Source organism: Tasmannia lanceolata, unplaced genomic scaffold, assembly GCF_043159265.1.
Source record: "Tasmannia lanceolata isolate RefF3 unplaced genomic scaffold, GAP_Taslan_0.1 ptg000003l, whole genome shotgun sequence".
Lineage (NCBI taxonomy): Eukaryota > Viridiplantae > Streptophyta > Magnoliopsida > Canellales > Winteraceae > Tasmannia > Tasmannia lanceolata.
This window is the reverse complement of record NW_027518680.1, coordinates 13833680-13851005: the sequence shown is the minus strand read 5'-3', so window position 1 is coordinate 13851005 and position 17326 is coordinate 13833680. Positions and strand designations below refer to the sequence as shown.

The following is a 17326-nucleotide window of genomic DNA, read 5'->3' as shown; positions in this document are numbered from 1 at the left end:
AAAGGTTGGGATGATCTTATGGAGCTGATTTTTTGGGCATACCCTATCTATCACAGGGCCCATCAAATGAATGGTTTACATCACCCAAACAATGTGCCCCCCCCCTGTGGTTTTTGGGGGATCCCTTAGATATCTAAGACAAAATCTGCTAAAAGGCAAGCATGTGTGGTTGTTCTTTCATGCAAAAGTCGATCGGCCGCAAAATGGTTTTCCGGGAAATTGCCTCTCCATCTTTTTTCAATCGGAAAACAAATGGACTATATGCGTCCTCCAAGACTGATGCAGTAGTTTTCAGGCTATAAAATCTCCATTGTGGAACCCTCTAGTTAAACTGTCTAAAATATGGTGGTGTAAAATGATGGTCCCAGTCATACAATAGCTCACAGTTTTTTTCATAAGATGCATCTCATCAGAGCATTTGTTGTACTTTAATTTCATATGTTCTTTTCTTTTTCTTGAATTTCTTTACAAGAAAGTCTTTATTTTTTCCTTTTTCCCACAAGCCATATCTTTAATTTGGACAGTCTTCTATAAAACCAAAAGCTCCCTGATGATGTATTTAAGGGAAGTGATATATCCGCCCCTTTTCATTACTTGGGACACCTTGACAATGAAGTTTTAAAATGATGAAAGTGATATAATATATATTTATATTAAGCCATAAAGCCTCTTAACAAAAATCTATATTAAACAATTATTAATTAAAAATCTAATCGAGCCGGTTAACTGGTTTAAAATGATAAAAATAGAAGATCAAACTTGTTTTAAAATGGATTAAATGATTTGGGGGAATTAGGGATAACTTTGTTTATTATATAAGTTAAGGAGACTCTAGTTGAAAATCTAGGGTTAAGTGGGTTTTGGTAAACCTTGGACCTTGAACATTTTTTCCACATTATTTTTCATAATTTCATTTTCCCTAGATTCAAACGTCCCCTGAATAGCCTATTCACAATTGCACTGTTACGATCGTTTGGTAGGAGGAAACATTTGTGGGACCCAGATGCTCTCTCCTCTCTCTTGCTTTGTGGGACCCACATGCTCTCTCCTTCTCTCTCTTCCTTGAAGAAAACAACTCTGGGTCAATGGCAATCTTTCTGTGGGACTCAATACCATTGGCGATGTTTCCTATATAGAAAGATAAGGATGGGTTATAAGGAGTGGTGGAAATTTGATTGCCATTAAAAAAAACTTGACCTGTTGCAAAGTGGCCTTCCTTATCTATCCCCACTCTCATTCCCTTTTCATGACCTTGTGGGACCCACTTTGGTAATGAGAGAGTCCAATTTTAGGGTTTAGGTATACTATACTCCCAATAACAGATGAAAATTGCCATTTTCTACACTTTTTTCCTAAAATAGGATGAGTCCTTCACATTTACAACTTTCTCTAGCTTTCATGGGTTTGCTATGGAGCAAGTGAATGTAAAACATTGACAGTGAATGTAAAACATTGGCTGCTGCTGACCCATTATATAAGTCTATGAGCTATACACAGAAATTCACTGCATGATCCCACCTAGTTATTTGTTGTACCATTGTACCAGAAGTTATGGGCAACAATCTGAAATAACCCATTAATCTGATATTTAGAATTATTTGATTGGTGCGATTTTGGAGATATGGTCCACTTAATCTCTGATTTATCAAACGAATGGTTTGGATCAATAGGCAAGTGCACACATTGGATAGTAGGATGGATTGCTTATACATTGAGTTTATGTATAGTATATAGTTCTACAAAGGATTGGTTCAACAACCTTTGATCATGGCTTATTGGATTTTACAAGGTTGGACAATTTCTTGGAGCCCACCTTCAAACTTGGTAAAAATGTGCACGTTTGCTAGGGATTGTGGATGATTCCTTTTGCCCAATCCATACACAAAAGTCTTTTTCCAATGAATGGCTTTGAATTTAAAAAAATGAAGTGGTTTATTTAGGGCAAAAGGTGGTGAGTAGGATATGGATAAATTCCATGTCAAGTCCTTATCTTTTGTTCCTCATTCCCACCTTTTTTCCCCTAGTACAATGTGAAGCAAATCAAACAAAAAAACGATAATGTCGAATCTCAAAATAACAATAGAAAAGAACTTGACCTAAATCCTAAACAAACCCCAACTTCCCTTTTTGCTCCTTTAAATAATCCCCTTGTGTTTTCCACCATTCACTCCATCCACACCACATTAGCAATATTCTGTTTGTCAAATCTATATCTATAATCAAAATGCTATCAAGTGTTAAGAAAACTAGCTTAACATATCTTACAAACCCACATCATAGGCTTTTCATTGTCTTTGTGTTAAGAAAACTAGCTTCATCGATCCAGATTCTTCTCCTCAGGTAGACATACATTTGAAGGGTGAAGTTACAATCAAAATGCTTCGCGGGTTCTCATCTACGGTCCAGAGTTCATCTACCGATGACGTGCTAGATGATCATAAGATCATGGATGGGGAAGATGGCCTATGCAATTCTATGTCCACTTCTGAAAATTCAAATGCTTCTATGGACTCATCTTCATCAGAATTCACAGAGGATGTGAATTCCTCGACCTCAAATTCACTACCATTATCAACATCCTCACCTCGGCTAGTTTCGAAGGGGCCCCTATACGAAATGTCTGAGCTAATGGAGGAACTCCCTATCAAGTGAGTATACCTTATACAAGGATTTGGCTCTTATTACCTATACTAATAGTGAAAATTAACCATAATTCTAGAATGGGTACTTGATAAAATCATAGATATCTATTATATATATTCAAAATCAGGTTTTCTGTTTCCATGAAAAAAGGAAAATTTTTTATTTTGGAAAAAAATTTCCAAAGAAAATAAGTTTTACCAATGCTGTAAAATTCATTTAATATGGAAATTTTTTTTATGCATCCAAACAGCCCAGGGTGCTAATTTTTTGCTATTTAAGTATATCTTTTATTTATTTCTAAAATGTTCTCACCTTCTGCATTGCAATTTCACTCCTGATTTATACCATTTACTCCCAAAGTGCTCTCATGCTGTCATACATAAAGTAATTTTGGGCTCCATTAGCTTGTGGGGCCCAAAAAGTGCTCACTTATTACTTACAAATTGAATCCCTTACTTACATAATTTATTCCCAACATGCCTTTATGCATTAAATTTTGTGTGGGAAAAGCCTCTGGCCCATTGGCACCCTTGCCCTTGTGAAAAGCCTCTTCATTCCCAAGATGACCTCTCCCTTTATATTGCAAATATACCTCCTTTTCCCAAAATGCTCTCATGCAATTGATTGAAAATTTACACTCTCTTATAGAGAATTGTTACTTAATTATCTCCATCTCTTTAGATTCCAAGCATTTTGCTAGGATAAGAAAATTGTAAATCTTTCTCCTCAAAGACATAATCATGTACTTTAGCTTACTGAATTATTTTGGTCGTATTTCTTCTTGGGTCTAACAGGAGAGGGCTTTCCAATTTTTACCAAGGGAAGTCCCAGTCCTTTGCATCTCTATCCAAAGTCACATGCTTAGAAGATCTTGCTAAAAGGAGTCCTCACAGAAAGAAAATGAAGTCAAGCAAGAGCAATGTTGATGGATTGGATAACCATAAATCATATACACCTGGGCCTTGTTCAAGGACCATATCAAAGAAGACTTCCAGAGCTTCTTGTCCATCTTTGCTGGCTAAGAGAAGCAGCTTTCTAGGTACTAGGCATGCCAATCCAATGCACAAGAACTTATGATATTTTTGCCCTCATGATTTCATTACAAAACCCATTCTACAAAACAGGGAGATGAGTATTACAAAGTCCTTTTTATGGAAAAGAGGCAAGAAATTTAATCTGGTATCGTCTTTGTTATAAAATTGTGAAGCAAAACATAAAATGTGAGAGTTTAAATGGATTTCAAGACTAGATTTTATCTCATACAAATAAATTCCTTTGACATATGTGTTACATATTTCTATGATAACAAATTTCAATTTGTAGCTGAGCTAAAACATAAAATTGCATCAGTTCCACATATTTTCTTTGTAACTAAGGCCTGCAGGTTGTGACCCAATTTCCAATTTGTGTCTAGTTTGGGCTTGCTTGGATTGAGATTTATACATAAATTGAGAACTCTTCATTAAAGACCATGTATGCCTATTCATAATATGGGCAGCACAAGGACATCTAAATCTTTAGTGTGCGCTTGAAATGAAAGCTGTTTTACTGAAGGAGGCATCGGAGAAGATTCATTGGCAGCTATTGAAGATTTATCAAGCTCTGTTTGGATTGCAGGATTTTTTTTGGTAAAGTTTGAAAAGGAAAAATATTTCTAAATTTTCTACTCTTTTTTTTTTCACACGAAAAAAGACAACTTGAACCAACCCTATTCAATTTTTACTCAAGAGGGTATGATTATATCCCTCAAAATTAACCTTAATAATATCATTCTCCTATAAATCGTGGAAAAATTTCAAGAAAAAATTTCTCTCATAAATGTTTTTTGAAATTCGGTCATTTCCAATGTTTTTGCATTTCACAGGGAGGTCACTTGTCCTCTTGCGCACGTGTCACTACATAGGTTTTTCCTTATTTCCCTTAAATAATAGCAAGGTTTTCAAACATTTTTCGAGTGTTGTGTATGTGATGCGAGATGATAAAAAAAAACCACTAAAAGGAGCTCATTTTAATACATTGCGATTAAGATTGGCTATTAGGAATTTACATTATTGGTAAAAGTATGCTCGTCATATAGAGTAAGGCCCAACTATGGTTTTAAATTTTCAATGAAACCAACATAAAACGACCGAAATGCTTACATTTTCAACCCCATTGAAATGCACACCCGAACCGAAACGTACACAGAGAGCAAAATCGTAAGCGTATTATGTTATACTCTGTGTTACATAATTATATTTATAAATATCTACGTGAATTACATGTGAAATGTGGTATGTACTCAATTACCAGACATGCACAATAATGAATGATTTCTTGTCACAGTGTTCAACGTTATTAAACCATTTTGCCCATAATAATTTTAAGTCGATAGTAGTAAAAGTTCAAATATTTAGACATTAAAGATTAAAAAGTAGAATTTTTACCCCAATAAGATTAAAAAGAAGGACTTTTAGGCCCTTACGGTTTTAAATGTTCATGTATTAAAAATGTAGATATATATATACACATGATTAAAAATTCAGAATTTTAGCATTTTAAAAAGAAATTCAGATTTGTACCAATAGAATTAAAAATTCAATTTTTCTTTTTTTTTTTTGGTAAAAATCTAAGTTTTTAAAACTATAGCGTAAGCTTGTAAAGCTCCAGGAGATTTGACCTTTTAATTCTAGGTGTAAAAAAATCTAAGGGGCCGTTTGGATACGCAGATTTTAGAATCCTAGATTTCCTCAAAAATCCTGGATGGAAGATGAGAGAAGGAGATCGTCTGTCATTTTCAGATTTCACGCACTTCTTTCCGTCAAGCCAGAAGATCGTCCTGTTTCCAGGTTTTAGAAACCTCACGATAGGGGAGAGATCTCTAAAACCTGGATTTCTTACTTAAAATCTAAGAAACACTGTCCGGACTCCGGACAGCATAAAGCAGATTGATCATGAACTCTCTTTTGCACTGTATTCAAACTAAAACCTGGAATCTAAAATCCTCGTATCCAAACGGCCCCTAAGTTTTTAACAGTATCAACATAAAATCCTATCAGCCTAAACATGTAAAATCCTAATAGAATAAAAATCCAATGTTATAATCCTATTGGCCTAAAACACAACTGTTTAATCATAAAAGTGCAAAAATCTGAGTTTTTAACACAATCCACTTTTTAATCCTAAATGTGTAAAAATCCAAGTTTCAGATTTATATTTCAGAAGCAGCAGATCTCCTTTAGCCAAACCAAGATTTTCCCAAGAGCCATATTGATCAGGCAGTGCTACTCTGGTCCTTGTTCCTTGCCAGTCGATGGGGATGTGTAAGAAAGTGGTATTTTTTCAACATTAACCCCTGATCTGGGGGCATAGTTGTCATTTTATCCCATTGCCCCCTTTTTAAGAAAAGCAATCTTGTTTTCAGGTTTTTGATAACCCTTAAAACAGGCACTTCCACCCAAGTATCAGGAGAATTTGATCACCCAAAATTTTGTTCATATAATAAGATTAAATTGTCAACATATCTCTAACCACAATTACATTGAATTTGAAGAACCCTTAACTTGAGGGGAAAACTATCATAACTTTTGTTATATTTTATATACTGGGGTAATCCCAAGAAGATAAAAGCATTTTCTCATCACAACAGCTGTTGCCTCACATAACAACAATCTGCTGGTTTCTTCAGCAGATCCTACAACCTGCCCAATTTCACAACCACAAAAAAAAACAAAAAAGCTTGAGTAGACAGTAAAGCTTTGAGCAGTTCCTCTTCAAAGGTGATGAAAACAAAAGAGACACCCAAATTTGTTATCGTTCTGCCCTTCATATATATTTGTCTTTGGTTCTCTATTTTCTACAGTTAAGAACTTGCTGGAGAAACTCAGTTAAAGACTTAAAAGTCCACCCAACTGAGACCCAGTTTCACAGTCATTGATCTATACCTGTTTAAGAACTTGCTTGGGAAACTCAGTTTAAGCCCACCTAATTTAGACCCAGTTTCAAGTTATAAGAAAAACTGATAACCGGGTAGGACTGGAAATAAACTTGGGAAAGCACTCCAAAAACTAAACCAAGTATTCGACCGTTAAGTTTTCAGTACAACTCAGGCTTGAATCTGAATTAGTTTGGGGTTAAATGCATTATCTTGACTAGGGATTGCATGAAGCAAAGTTATAAGTGGAAAATAACAGGTATTCAATCAAGCAGTGGCCCAGTTCCAAGAAGTGCATCGAGTACAGATGGACAAGGTAGATAGATAAGATGGATAGATATACCTGGCAGTTGGTATAGAATGATGTGAACTTTTCAGACAAGTTGTAGAGATACTCGCACAAAATATTCGGGTAGAGATTGGTGCAAGCCTCCTCAACGATCTGAAATTACAGAATAACATTCACAACCACCAAAATTAAAAGAATCAGTTATGGTAACTTCAAAATGAAAACGTATGAGATTTTGTGACTGCAAAAAATGGCCATCTTGAATCCTCGAATCAAACACTTCCATATTAATACGGTATTATAGAATTATATAAATTATATAAGAAAAATAACTTTGTTGGATATACTATATACAAAATGTGATTGGTGCATCTCAGCTGGCCAAACAATAGAAAACAAGACGGCTACTTTCGAACATAAAAGAGGATGGTCTGCTCTTTATATTCCAAATCAAAGTACATCAATTATGCATTCAATGGATTCTTTGCCCCCTTATGCCGAATCTGTGTCGACACGTCTCCACACGCGAATCGGATACGGATTCATGTGGGACACACCCGGATTCTTGTCATAACCGTGTCTTGCACGAATCCTGTTTTTACGGATGAATCCGACTCATCATTGTTTCTTTTTTCTTTTTTTTTGAATGGATCATCATTGTCTCTTTTAAAATGTGAATCCTTTATATTTTCCCTTTAAACATGTTTCCTTAATTTTTTTTATACGAAAGCACAACCCAAACTCTTTTACTAAAAACCCTAGAGCCCCGACCCTAGAATATCGAGCCCCCTTTCTTCTTCTTCTTCAACTCTCTTAATAAAACACTAAGGCCTCAACCCTTCATCCTCAAAATTTTCATAAATAAATATATATATATATATATATATATATATATGAGGAAAAGGATGGTACGCTCGACCGTACCTAAAGTTAGGTACGGTAGAGTGCCAAATCACATGGGTCCCACATTTTTGGTGGAGGCCAAAATGGACAGACAGTGTTTGTCCACAAATCTGCCCATTTTGCCCTCCAGTTTTGGAGGGGTTAGGATGATTCAATAGTGCTGATTTTTGGTATGCACCTTATCTATGATGAGGCCTTGCAAATGAATGGTTTAGATGCCCACCAAAAATGTGGGACCCCTGTGATTTGGCACTCTACCGTACCTAACTTTAGGTACGGTCGAGCGTACAATCCTTTTCCTCATATGAGAACAGTGTTTCTAAGAACATGCTCAAAAACACATGTGGCCCACATCTTTTGGGGGATCCAAAGCATCCATTTGGAAGGCCCTTCCATGGATAGGGTGTGTACCAAAAATCAGCCCTATAGGATCATCCTAACCCAATCAAAGTTGGAGTGGAAAATGGACAAACACTGTGTGTCCATGTTTCTGCCCATTTTCCCCTCCACAAATGGCAGGGTTAGGATGATCCCATAGGGCTGATTTTTGGTACACACCCTATCCATGGAAGGGCCTTCCAAATGAATGCTTTGGATCCCCCAAAAAATGTGGGCCACATGTGTTTTTGAGCATGTGCTTAGAAACACTTTCCTCTCTCTCTCTCTCTCTCTCTCTCTCTCTGTATATATATATATATATATATATATATATATATATATATATATATATATATATATATATATATATATATATATATATATATATATATATATATATATATATATGAGGAAAGTGTTGGTGAGCTTAAGCGCCCAATCACATTGGGGCCTACTTTGTTAGGATGATCCAAAGCATTCATTTGAAAGGCCCTTACATAGATGGGGTGTGTACCAAAAATCAGCTCCATAGGATCATCCTAACCCATCCATTTGTGGAGGTCAAAATGGACAGACATTATTTTCCACAAATCTGCCCATTTTTGTCCTCCACAAATGGAGGGGTTAGGATGATCCTATGGAGCTGATTTTTGGTACACACCCTATCTATGATAGGGCCTTGCAAATGAATGGTTTGGATCACCATAGAAAATGTGGGACCCATGTGATTGGGGCGCTTAAGCTCACCATAAGTTTGGTGAGCTTAAGCTCACCAACACTTTCCTCTCTCTCTCTCTCTCTCTCTCTATATATATATATATATATATATATATATATATATATATATATATATATATATATATATATTTAAATTTTTATTTTATTTAAAAATTACCGAATCCATGAATCCTACTTTTTGCGGTTTGCCGAATCCGACACCTCGAATCCGTGTCAGATCTCGACACGTGAATCCGAATCCATGCAACACAGCCCATAATATATAGAACTAACATATGAAATTTTTTACATACAGATGATAATTCTAAATATAAAGATAGATGCATACATTAGTTTCTCTATAAGTAGAAAATAAAAGCAAAACAAATAGAACAAACAAGCATAGTGCAAAATTCCTAAATTTATAGTTGTCAGCGCAAATTTCATATAGTAAATATATTTGTTTGTATGTGTTTGGGGTTGATATCTACACATGCCCAATTTTGTTTTATTGTGACGTATTGGGAATAGGGACGGTAATGTTGCCCCAGCTTGTTACTCTTTTCAAGACGATGTTAAAACAATGGAACTAATTTCACCGAAGGGAAACAACAGAGGTAAGGGATGTAACAAAGAAACACTAATTAATCTACTATATCCTATTCTCCAACTGGGAAATCAAAATTACTAATAATAATGCTAGCACAATCAAAACATTAGTGAGGCCCATCCTTTCTCCTTTCATAACGCCTCACTAATGATTCCAATGGCAACGTGGGCGAATTCAGATGCACTTGCACTAGCATTAGTTAATACCTGACCCTAACCGTCAATGCCTCCCATAAGTTTGGTGCAAACCACCCTGAAAACCAAGGCGGTGGCACCACCATCTCTGTCGACTCAGCATTGCCACAACTACAATGCTACAAACCTATTCAAAGTCTGACCTGGCGAGGATGGCCCAGAACCCAATAGTAAGCCCGCAGATATTAGCACCAAATACCATTAAAAAAAAAGATATAGGCACCAAAGCCAACACTGTCTTCCTTCTTCTCATTGTTGTCAGTCACTCCATAACCATTTCCTAATATAATTAGGCACTTCTAATTGGGTTGTTTGTCATTTCTATACCACAACTGAGTGGATGTTAGAGCCGATAACATCAATCAAGAAAAGAAAACTTTCTCATAATAGAAAACAAAGAAAACTCTCTCTTCTTTTCTTCTAAGGCCCAACTCTTTTAAGATCCCTGTTTGTACAAGTAAAACATTCAAACCCTCCTTCCATCCCTCTCCCCACGACATCCCTCTCTGTGCCCTTAATTTTCTGTTCCCTCAGAAGTTTGAGTTAATAACCCCTCTTTTAAAGAAAACTTATTACCCGGTACGGCCTATCCACCTCTCCTTTCCTCTCCTCTCCCCCATCTATCCCTGAAAACCCCTTATGCTTTTTTCTATCAGGGACAAATTCTGATACTTGCAATGGGACAAATTCCATATCATTTGTGTTACTGCCCCTTGCTACGTATGGCAGGAGGGCAATCTTCTCTCGTCTTCCACAGAGTTCCTCTATTTGGGACAAACTTTTACCCTGCTAAGTTTCCTAGTAGCCATTAGAAACGGTGCAGCTATAAAACTGAATCTATCAGTTTGACCGACAATATGTTTGCCTTCTGAAGAATGCTGACTTCCATCATCACCTTCATGTTCCAGGCTATTCTCAGTGTTGTCCTGGCAATTTATATTGCCATTGCTTATAAATGCCCAACAAAAGTTTCAATTGGTGCCTGTTTAACGTCTCCCCTTTTACAGGATACACGTCTTCCGACCTTCTCTACTCATCACCTTTATTCATTGCAATAGGGTTGAAGTTACTACACAACTAGTGGTCCAGAAATTCTATATTGCCATGGCATTTCTTTGACGAACATGAAAAAGGCTTCTATTGCGACCGTAGCTGTCATCTGCAGCAGCTTCATTATGAAGAGGCCCCCACCCTGTTTCTGCACTCGAGTGCAGATAAGCTTGTCTGCACTCTTATGCAGGAACACATTACTCTCTCTCTCTCTCTCTATATATATATATATATATATATATATATATAGCAGAAGAGAAAACCCAGAATTTTTCTCATTTTCTGCAAAATTCTCCATTTCAAAAAAGAAAACCCAGAATTTTCTTCATTTTCTGCAAAATTCTCTCCTATTTACACGTTAGTTTTGGCTTTTTTTTACCACAAAACCCTTCACTACCCTACTGTATGTACATCCATATGTAAGGATAAAATAGGAAGTTCAGTGAGCCGTATCCAGACGTCTCTTGGATATTTATTTTGACCAGATTCCTCCCACGGGTCTTTCACCCTCTACGCATCCTAAACGTTGGGCTCTCTCTCTTGATTTCTCTGAAAAACCCTTCTCCTCCACATCTGCTATAGCAACCAATGTGTGGACATCTTCATCCCTCACTGCTCTACTTGGTACGTTTTTCACCTTTACCTGTAACCCACCTCTGTTTTTCTTCTTATGCTTCTCGATGTGGTCAAGGAGATAAGCCACCCTTTCATTTTCTTGCCTTTTGGGTTAGGGTTATACTCTAATTTTTAGGTTGGATTTTTTTAATGCCTTCATTTCTTTTCAAGACATTATGGTTAGGGTTACAGTGTCTTCCATGATTTTAGGGTTAGGTTTTTTTACCATTTCTGCTTCTCTTCATTGGAGCTAGGGTTAGGGTATTTTATAGGATTAAGCTTTTTTATGTTTTTTATCCTCCAATTTTTATTATTCATTTAAATTTGTCTTTTGCAAGTTTGATTTTGTTTTGTTTTAGATTGTTACATTAAAAAATATATATAGTCTGACATTTTTTTGGGATGGAATAGTCTGAAATTAGGATTACTCTGTTGCTTTTCTAACTGCTCACTTGCAGGGACTGGAATCTAACTGCTCACTTGTAGGTTGCAGCATTATCCATTTACATTTCGTTTGGGTGATAAGCTCTTTTTACCTCTATGATCACACACAGAGACAATGCTTCTATGGGAATGCGTAGGTTAGGCTATTAAACCCATATGCATAGTAGCATTTCTTACTATCCAGTTGCTTGGCCTTTTTATCATGTATACTTGTGGTTGTGGGTGTAATTTTTGCTGTTTTTCATGCGATGCCAATGCATGGGTAGACCCATGAAGTTTCCAGGGGAAGTGTTCGAGAAAATGCCTTAGAGAGTTATTGTTTGTTAAAAGATTGGCATAGATCATTGGGCCTTAGTGTTTGATAGCTGCTCCAACGGAGGAGATTTAACTGTTTTTCTTTTCTTTTCTTTTTTTATATTGACAGAGCATAAGCTGGAGCTGGAAAGAGTTGTTCGAGTGAAGAAAAGCTTCAAATGAGAGTTTTCATTGTAGTATTTGGTCATGCTCTTTGCCCATGTTGTCACAAAGGTAAGGGCTGCTGAGAAACAAATCTGATCTTTGTTTTTTATTTTTCCGTACCGTTTTAATGGGTGACTGTACCTTTTATTTTTGTTCTATTTGCAGCTGAAGGTGATGCAGGAGCATAAGGATTTGAGGTGCCATGATAGCTTTTCAGTTGCTTCAGAGCTAAATATTGTGTACTTATATCCTCCTTTTTATCTTGGACATATACACTTACCCTACATCCTGTGATTGAGGATTCTGATGTGTATTATATCACTATCAACATGGTAGTTAATTAATACTTAATCGCTGATTATTAGACTTCCGAAATTCTTGCAGGTGTTTGGGCTAAACCCATCTCTTTATGCAGCATAATTAAGAAAAAATTATGGTGATTCATCTTTGTATAGAGAGGTTGTTCTTCCTATCAGATTATTCCTGCTTCCATTCATTTTTCTTTTGTCCTCTATGCAAGAAATCTCTTTCTTTTAAATCTCTTCTTTTCTAATATATTAATTATATGCTTTATGCTTTATTCTGAGGAATTTACCATTGGAATCAATAATGAAATTGTTTTTTATTTAGTTTTTTAGTAGGGTGGGATGATAGGGCTAGCTGCAGCCCCAGTTGCTTTAATCATGAGGTAATGACTTCAGGTAACATTCATTCCGACTTTTGAGATTATTATTTGCTCTTTTCCAAGTTATTTTCAAGTTAGTCCCGGTTTATTTTGGATTTTGTGAACCGATTGCGAGTTCAAAGCAGATTATTGGACTCGAATTTACGTTTAATTTTGTGTCCATTAATCAGTTTTGGACTCCCAACCAGTTCTCAAAATATTGGACCCCCAATCAGTTCTCAAAATCCAAAGGCCCCGATCGTTTTGGATTTTGAGAATCGATTTTGAGTCCAAAACTGATTATTGGACTCAAAATAAGGCAGTTTTCAATACAGTAATCAGTTTTGTACTGACAAAAGTAAATTTTAGGAAAAGTGCACAACACAAGTATGGGTTTTATCTTTCATCCTTATTTACATGGAGTACAACTGAAAAATACAAACTGTTTAACCTAAATATTAAAACCTAATATAAAATGGCTTACTGTCTAAACCCTATTTTATGTTTCATGAATTTATCAAAACCTATTTCAAATCAACCATCATCACACTTGACCCTTCAGGGTTTTGAAGATGAAGGGTTTTGGAGGAGGGTGTTGATGTGCTGTTATCTATGTCTCTCCTTTTTTATTTTACTCATCTTCTTGGATTCTATGTTGTATTTGGAATGCATTATATCTGATGGCTGTTTTTTGATGTATATTCTCATTGTATCAATGTTTAGGAAGATAAAAAAATATTGTATATACTTGCTGCATCATGATTAATTACTACTATTAATGTCATTTTGAAACAGATTTGTGAATAGTATGTCAATGTAACATGTTTCAAAGGTTCTTCGATTATTTAGAAAATTTTAGCAGAAGCACAATACTACTAGCACAAGCATAGCTGTTGAGTGTTCATTTTTACATTTTTTCCTGTATTTTCAAAGGATCCTTGATTATTTAGAAAATTTTGGTAGAGGCACGATGCCATCACCACAGGTTTAGCTGTTCCTTTTGTTCTTCAATGATCAAGGCTTTATTCTTCAACCTAGAGGTCGGAGGTTCAATCTCTGCTTACCTACCAAAGGAAAAGGTTAATTTCATTTTTTGTGGTGCAACTCTGTTCCTCCAATGACTTTTTTTGCTTTCCAATTTATGTAGAAGTAAAACGTTGTTACTGTTTACTGTGATTTGCAGACAAATTTCACTATCTGAACTTTTTAATTGTTTCTATAAGTGTGAGTTTCTCTTTTTTGTCATTCATTTATCCCAAATAAAAGTTTTAAGAAGATTATAATTATGACAGTTTTTTTGTAATGTAGTCCATTAAATAGCCCTTTGCATTTTGGTTGCCCGTGCATCGCACAAGCTTATGGTATGCTCGAGTGCCCCAATCACATGGGCCCCACATTTTTTGTGGTGATCCAAAGCATTCATTTGCAAGGCCCTATCATAGATAGGGTGTGTACCAAAAATCAGCTCCATTGAATCATCCTAACCCCTCCAAAAGTGGAGGGCAAAAATGGGCAGATTTGTGGTCTGTCCATTTTGCCCTCCACAAATGGATGGGTTAGGATGATCCTATGGAGCTGATTTTTGGTACACACCCTATCTATGATAGGGACTTTCAAATGAATGCTTTGGATCATCCTAATAAAGTGGGGCCATATGTGATTGGGCACTCGAGCGTACCATAAGCTTGGTACGCTCGAGCGTACAATCCTTTTCCTCATATATATATATATATATATATATATATATATATATATAGGTGGCAACACTTTTAGGAACAAGAAGCTGTTTAATCTATCCCTTCTTATTATTTTGAACCGTATGCATTCAAAGTTGTGGTGTGTGTGTGTGTGTGTGTGTATGTGTGTGTGTGTGTGAGAGAGAGAGAGAGAGAGAGAGAAGGGTTGCTGCTAACGTTAGCAGCTAAGATAGCTGCTAACGAGTGCATTAAACAAGGTTGAGCCTACATGTTTTGGGTGATCCTAAGCATTCATCTCAAAGGCCCCATCAGGTGTGTACCAAAAATCAGCTCCAATGGATCATCTTAGAGTGTCCATTTGTGGGTGGGGAAATGGACAGATATTGTTTGTCCACAAATCTGATCCTTTTTTCACCCCACAAATGGAAGGGTTAGGATGATCCAATGGAGCTGATTTTTGGTACACACCCATCCATGATGGGGCCTTTGAGATGAATGCTTAGGATCCCCAAAACATGTGGGCCCGACCTTGTTTTGTGCTGCTAACGTTAGTAGCAACCCTTCTCTCTCTCTCTCTCTCTCTATATATATATATATATATATATATATAGAGAGAGAGAGAGAGAGAGAGGAAATGGTTTGTGAGCAGCTGCTTAGACAGCTTATCTGAGCATGGATTTTTAAAACAAGGGTGGGCCCACATTTTGGGGGTGATCCTAAGCATTCATTTGGAAGGCCCCATCATGGATGGGGTGTGTACTAAAAATCAGCTTCATTGGATCATCTTAGGGTGTCCATTTGTGGAGGGAAAATGGACAGATATTGTTTGTCCACAAATTTGCCCATTTTTTCCCTCCACAAATGGAAGGGTTAGGATGATCCAATAGAGCTGATTTTTGGTACACACCCCATCCATGATGGGGCCTTCCAAATGAATGCTTAGGATCACCCTCAAAATGTGGGCCCACCCCTGTTTTAAAAATCCATGCTCAGATAAGCTATCCGAACAGCTGCTCACAAACCATTTCCTCATATATATATAGAGAGAAAACGGTTCCTACACATATGTGTAGAGAGTTCTCTACACACTAGCTTAAAATACAGTGGGGGCCCACATTGTTTGGGTGATCCAAGCCATCCACTTTAAAGGCCCTCACATAGATAATGTGTCTACAAAAAATCAGATCCATAGGATCATCCCAACCCTACGACTTGTGGAGGTAAAATGGATGTCTTTAAACCTTCACAAATTAGTTCATTTTTTGCCTCCACAATTCGAATGGTTAGGATGATCCTATGGATCTGATTTTTTATGGACACCCTATCTATGTGAGGGCCTTAAAAATGAATGGTTTGGATCACCCAAATAATGTGGCCCCCACTGTATTTTAAGCTAGTGTGTAGATAACTTATCTACACATATGTGTAGGAACCGTTTTCTCATATATATATATATATATATATATATATATAATGAATATTGTTTCTGTGCTCGAACGCAGATAGCTTATCTGCGCTCGAGTGTAGAAAACAGGGGTGGGCCCACATTGTTGGGGGATCCAAAGCATTCATTTGGAAGGTCCTTTCATGGATAGGGTGTCCACCAAATATCAGCTCCATTGGATCATCTTAGGGTGTCCATTTGTGGAGGGAGGAGGGAAAAATGGACAGATACTGTTTGTCCACAAATCTGCCCATTTTTTCTCTTCACAAATGGAAGGGTTAGGATGATCCAATATAATGAGAATATTGTTTCTGCGCTCGAGAGCAGATAGCTTATTTGCACTCGAGAGCAGATAGCTTATTTGCGCTCGAGTGTAGAAAACAGGGGTGGGCCCACATTGTTGGGGGGATCCAAAGCATTCATTTGGAAGGCCCTTTCATGGATAGGGAGTCCACTCCATTGGATCATCTTAGGGTGTCCATTTGTGGGGTGAAAAAATGGGCAGTTTAGTGGACAAACAGTAGTTGTCCATTTTCACCCCGCAAATGGACACCCTATGATGATCCAATGAAGCTGATTTTTGGTACACACCCCATCCATGATGGGGCCTTTCAAATGAATGCTTAGGATCACCCCAACAATGTGGCCCCACCCTTGTTTCCTGCACTCGAGCGCAGATAAGCTATCTGCGCAGGAACCTCTCTCTCTCTCTCTCTCTCTCTCTCTATATATATATATATATATATATATATCTATATATATATATATAGAGAGAGAGAGAGAGTGTGTGCGCGCGCGCGTAAGATTGCAAGTGATTCTGCGGATGTGTGAAGCAGAGAACTAAGCATTCATGTTAGAATGTTACCACCTGAAATGTAATGGACCGACTAACAGAAAAATCTTTAAATGATACAAAAGAGATGCAAACTATCATTCTATATGCAAAAATATGTTCTGCAATCCAATTACTACCTCTGCGAATTGGATCAGGTGACGTCCCAAAGCCCGCTCATCCGGATGGCCAATGAGAATGTCTCCCGTCTGATGGACCAGAATATATGAAACACAAATCATGGAAAAAAGAAAGAAACAATCTCACAAGGCACATCATAAGAAATAAAAAACTTACTTGCTTTAACTCCTCTATATCTTTATCAGATTTACGTATGATTGAACAAATACGAGCATGCGCATACAGTAAATAAACGGCAGTATTTCCCTGTTAATCAGAATTGCAAGATAAGAGAAGACAGCTAGGCTGGAAAGGACCAATGAAATGGAAAATAAAAATATGATACTAACATAA

The 17326-nt window shown here is 36.8% G+C and overlaps 1 protein-coding gene and 1 long non-coding RNA gene across 5 annotated transcripts in view; one reads left to right on the top strand and one right to left on the bottom strand.

Annotated features, from left to right (window-relative positions):
• Window positions 1–6088: 6088 nt before the first annotated feature.
• The window catches only part of LOC143861391 (arginine--tRNA ligase, cytoplasmic-like), a 29763-nt gene continuing 18525 nt past the window's right edge, over window positions 6089–17326 (bottom strand). For both annotated transcript variants that reach the window (XM_077372316.1, XM_077372314.1), the window contains exons 15-18: window positions 17150–17239; window positions 16993–17061; window positions 6900–6998; window positions 6089–6323 (exon numbers count right to left, since the gene is read on the bottom strand). In XM_077372316.1, the coding sequence (XP_077228431.1) occupies window positions 6213–6323; window positions 6900–6998; window positions 16993–17061; window positions 17150–17239 (369 nt within the window). In that variant the 3' untranslated portion in view covers window positions 6089–6212. The remainder of the gene's footprint in view (window positions 6324–6899; window positions 6999–16992; window positions 17062–17149; window positions 17240–17326) is intronic.
• Window positions 11298–14196, top strand: LOC143861385 (uncharacterized). 3 transcript variants are annotated; one of them, XR_013239959.1, is made up of 6 exons: window positions 11298–11321; window positions 11799–11893; window positions 12183–12284; window positions 12381–12454; window positions 12600–12651; window positions 12846–14196. It is a non-coding gene; the product is annotated as an uncharacterized LOC143861385 (long non-coding RNA). The 3 variants fall into 3 exon arrangements; XR_013239958.1 differs by having other exon boundaries at window positions 11799–12284; XR_013239960.1 differs by lacking the exon at window positions 11799–11893 and having other exon boundaries at window positions 11304–11448.